Source organism: Nothoprocta perdicaria, unplaced genomic scaffold (genome assembly GCF_003342845.1).
Source record: "Nothoprocta perdicaria isolate Ctin4 unplaced genomic scaffold, notPer1 scaffold_14, whole genome shotgun sequence".
Classification (NCBI taxonomy): domain Eukaryota; kingdom Metazoa; phylum Chordata; class Aves; order Tinamiformes; family Tinamidae; genus Nothoprocta; species Nothoprocta perdicaria.
The window spans coordinates 685,271-689,797 of NW_020454538.1; the positions used below are offsets into that span (position 1 = coordinate 685,271).

Consider the following 4,527-nt stretch of genomic DNA (forward strand, 5'->3'; position numbering starts at 1 on the left):
AGAAAGAAAGAAAGAAAGAAAGAAAGAAAGAAAGAAAGAAAGAAAGAAAGAAAGAAAGAAAGAAAGAAAGAAAGAAAGAAAGAAAGAAAGAAAGAGTCAAAAAAAAGGAATTAAAATGAACCCATGGAGCTACAAAGATTCAAAAGACCCAAATCTGCATAATTTTAAACAGACTAAAACATTTCTTCCACAAAGTTTGCATCCCGACAACTCTCATGTGCTGTTGCCTCTCTTTGATTCTGCTGAGCACATGTGAATTCCGCATAGATCCAGTATTTGAGTACATTTTTTTTTCCAGCCATCACCATCATGAAATAAGGCTAAAAGCTGAGCATCTAATGCCARCACAGCTAACCAGAAAGCCTCAAAATTAATCTATTTTAAATGACATTTCCTACAGCCTGAGCCAGGACAGTTACCCCAGACCCATGCATAAAGTCCTGCTTGGGGAGCAGTGAACAAAACATGGGTATCCACCCATTTTTCCCAGTTTATCCCCTCATGGGACTTTCTTGCAAACATCGTGAGGCAATTTCCAGGCAGCAGCGCTGAGATCTCCCTGTGTTACATAAAGGCAAAGAGGAGCTGAAAAAAATCCCCAGGGACCATAAAAGACACCACAGAACTGTGCAGAGCGACGCTGTGAGACAGCCCAGAGTCAACATCCAGCGCCTGAAAAGCTGGAAACGCCAAATCTCATCCCTGCTGTGACTCTGCCCCAGCGCCGGGGCGGTGAAGGCCGCGTCSGGACGGAGCCGGCGGCAGAGCCGGACACAGCTCCACGCCGGAGCTGCCTCCGGCGCCGCGGCCGCCCAGGAGCGCTCGGCGCCTCTGGAGCTGCTGGGATTTTGCCTCGGAGCCCTGGGGAGGGACACGGGGGCTGTGGGAGGCAGCAGGTACCCGCGGACCGCGGCGGCCACCCCGGCCTGACGGATACTTGTGCTCGCCGAAACCTTTCCCTGTTGCAACTTCCTGAGGGATATAAGAGTCCCCTTCAGGAAAGCTCCGGTCGCGCTGTGTGGATGGTGGAAAACAGCCCAGGGGGGCATCCTCAGGTCYCTTCCAACCTCAGCCGCTTGCTGGTGTGTCCCCATGGAGGAGAAAGCAGCTGGTCTGCAGAGAGAGACCTGGGACCTTCAGTCAAAGTGCTGGGGATTTGAGATTTTTGAGGTTTGGGAGAGGCACGAGTAGTGCCCCAGAGCTGTGCCATCATGAAAAGGGATCTCCTGGACTTGAAATTCTCCAAGGGCTTCCCTGCAATGGGAGATGGATGCTCTGTGCAGCCCTGAAACCTTCAAAGTGCAAACCCGGTGTACAAAAACCCATCTTTTTCAGCCCAGTTGAGACTCACAGGAACTGTAACCAGTAGCAAAACCACCCCCAGGCCAGCCCCAGCTGGACCGGGTAAACAGGAGCCCCTGGGGTGACCCACGGTGCCCATTCCTGGTACCTCGGCCACTCACCTCAGCTGGTCCCCAGTGCCCCCGCGAATCCCACAGGATGGGGGTGAAACGACAAATGCAGAAGCTGTTTGTGCCCAGATATTTCCGTGCCTGGGGTATTTTTGGAAGGTAGATGACCYTTGAGTACACACTCAGGTTGGTGATTAATCCCATGTTTACCAGGCATCAGGAAAGCTCATCGGAGCGTGCCCACACGCTGCCCCAAATGCCCCCGCTCCTTGCGGCCACCAGTGCTTCCCTACSCCGTACCTGATTTCTGGCTGATAGCTGAAAAGAGACACTGGCAAAGAAAGCCACCATGGTCATCCAAGTCACTCCAGCACATGCTTGGAGATGTGGAGTGGAACTATGAAAAGGAAGCGGTACAGAAGCATTTTGGGGGCTTTGTTTACACCAACTGAATGCTAAACTACAGCGGATCCTGGTGAAGAGCCCTTCTGTTTTCAGAGAAAACAGGGGTGGTGTTTTTAGCTGGAGTTGCAAGTTTCACTTCAGACGAGACTTTAACCCTGRCTGTGGGTCTAAGTTCAGATACAAGCGTACAGCTGGGAAGTGTGCCCTCATGTTCAGGTTAAACCAATACCAGATAACCCCTCAAATCCCCAGTAATGCTGGTTTAGGAACCAGAGTGGCTCAAGGTTCAAGATATAACTCTTTCTTCTGCAGCTCTCCCTTGTATCAGCTTCGATTCTTCTAAGAATTGTAATATTTTTGGACAGAAGAGCTAACAAGCAGATTGATGGTCACTTGAGCATTGCTCAAGTGCGTTGCTCTAGGATGCATGCTGGATCACTACAAAAAATGCATTGCACCAGGAGATCCAGCTCCTCTAAGCGGGCAGAAACAGCCGCAGGGCTCTTGACACCACTTTATCAGCGCCTTGCACCTACCACAGCAGCAGCACTTACCAACGTGTGATGGGTGTCAGTGTTTGCAACCATACAATTTGAGTAAATTACCTGGGTACCTCTCGCACAGAGGTCACACGTGAGCTTAGCGCCCATAGGAAGCAACTGGGATGTGACATGTGCCATGTACAGCTGGACTTAACCAGTCCAGTACTGGACTTAACCAGTCCAGTACTCTCCAATCTATCTGGACTTACCCACCAGAAATCAGTTGCATTTAGAGAGCTAGTGGATCTGGGGGCTCTGGGAAAGTCTCTCTGGGGCCAGTCTCTCAGGATGGGATGCACCGCTCTGTTAGCATCCCAATTAAATCCCCATTTCGCTAGATGGCGGCAATGCCCCACGGCAGCCCTGAGGTGGCAAAGGGTGAGCCACAGCCTCCACAAAGTCCTGGTTCCTGACCATCCATCCAATATTTCTGGGCCTGTGAGGAAGCAAGGGATCCATCTTGCCTTTCTTCCCATCACCCAAACCCTTTATGTGATGCTCTCCATGTGTTCACCTCCAGGTAGCTCTCTCAGGACTCATTAATCTCTCTGCAAAGCCCCACTTAGAGGTGAGGAAGAGGAGGCACTGAAATGTCCACAGCAAGACCCAAACAGGAGCTGTGGTGGCCACATGAGTCATTTAGGTCTGTTGCACTAGTCTGCAGCAACCTCCTACCCCTGAGGCTGGTCATGCAGAGACATTTCCAGYCAGATAAGGACTCCCTGGAAGAAGGTGAGTAGCCTTAGACATGGCAAAGGCTGTTTGAGGTGTGGAAGCAGATTCTTCTGGTTCACCTCACCTTATTCCTTAGCTCCATTCTAAAGTTTTATAACCCTCCTTCCAGTACAGTCTCTCCTCTTCTGCCTTCTGCTCTCTCCATTTCCATGCTGAAACCCAGTTGTTGTTACACAAATGTTGGACAAGGTGTGAGATCCACAGGCTGTTTCCTCTTGGGTGAACTAGGGACCTTGCCTCTTGCTCCACGGTGGCTCCCCCATGAGGACTCCTACCCTAAGTCTCACCTTTCCTCTAAGGATAAGGAAGAGACCCACAAATCCCACATCAAAGGAGTTAACACTCACCACCTCTTCTACATCAACTACAGCAACTAGATCACGTAGTTGCTACTAATGGGTCAGGCAGCAGGCTCTGAAGCTTACCGTGAAAGGTCTGAGCTTTCTTATCCACAAGAGAGTCAATACTGAGATGCAAGTGGAGCTTAGATATTTGGGCACTGCAAATAGTGCTCAGATACTTGGGAATGAGGAGAACTGAATAGGACAATCCTAAGTGGGTCTCTGGAGGCCTACACCCAAGACAGAAACTCAGCAAGAGGCCCATGAAAATCCCATAGTGACCACTGAAAAGGTATGAGCTTCAGACAAAGCTGCCCCACCACCGGGAAGAGCTCAGCAGATGCAGAGACACCACATGGGTGTCTCTCACCTTGCTGTCCTCCGTAGTGTATTTACCTTGCTCGGGACCAATTTTTCTGAAGATCAAAATCTCCTTGACTGCAACCAAACAGAGAATAAGGCACTTTCATGAGGACTTATCACATCAGCCTAAATGACACAAAAATATCCCCTTTGTCTCCTGGTCCTGTCTCCGTCCTGCTAGAGAGAGAAACATGCTATGTTGCCTTGTGTTTGCAAACTGTACCCAGACAAATGCTTCCAGATCTATAAATGGGCAAACCAACTCTAGGCAGATCTAGTAAGTGGATGACAAGGATGTTTGGTATTTTGCAATGCCTTTTGCTACTCTGTACAGAGTGGGAAGCCTGTTATATTTTCTGAGGGAATGTACATAAGCCTGTCACTGGTGGTAGATGAAGATGTCCTTGGTCCCTTCCCCTGTTCTACAAAGAAGTATGAACTTTCACACTGAAAACACTGAGGTTCCAGGTAAAAAACTGTCATGCTTTGTCTGCCAACTAGATCACTTTGATTCTGCCTTTGTCAGAGGTCATTAGACCCCATGCTGGTGAGATTCAAGGTACACAGCAGCATGAGGAACTGTAGAGGTTTGCAGAGTGCATCTGCTCAGCACACAAGTATGCATCCAGAACCATCTTAGCACCTCATGTCAGGGAAATATAAGACAGAAGTTATATATCTGTAAATGAAACAAAGTGTAAGAAGCTGGTTTTTTGCTATGCTGAATGC

General features: G+C 49.3%; 1 protein-coding gene across 3 annotated transcripts in view; it reads right to left on the reverse strand.

The window, feature by feature from the left end:
• Window positions 1-1,530, reverse strand: part of THNSL2 (threonine synthase like 2) — a 9,515-nt gene extending 7,985 nt beyond the window's left edge. Inside the window, exon 1 of one of the 3 annotated variants that reach the window (XM_026034187.1) lies at window positions 1,464-1,530. Coding sequence is in view for 1 of the 3 variants with exons in the window: in XM_026034186.1 (XP_025889971.1) it covers window positions 627-665 (39 nt within the window). In the remaining 2 variants the exon portion in view is untranslated. Of the gene's footprint in view, window positions 1-626; window positions 751-900; window positions 952-1,463 lie in introns of those variants that run through there. The other 2 variants (XM_026034188.1, XM_026034186.1) reach the window with 2 other exon arrangements.
• Between the last annotated feature and the right edge of the window lie 2,997 nt (window positions 1,531-4,527).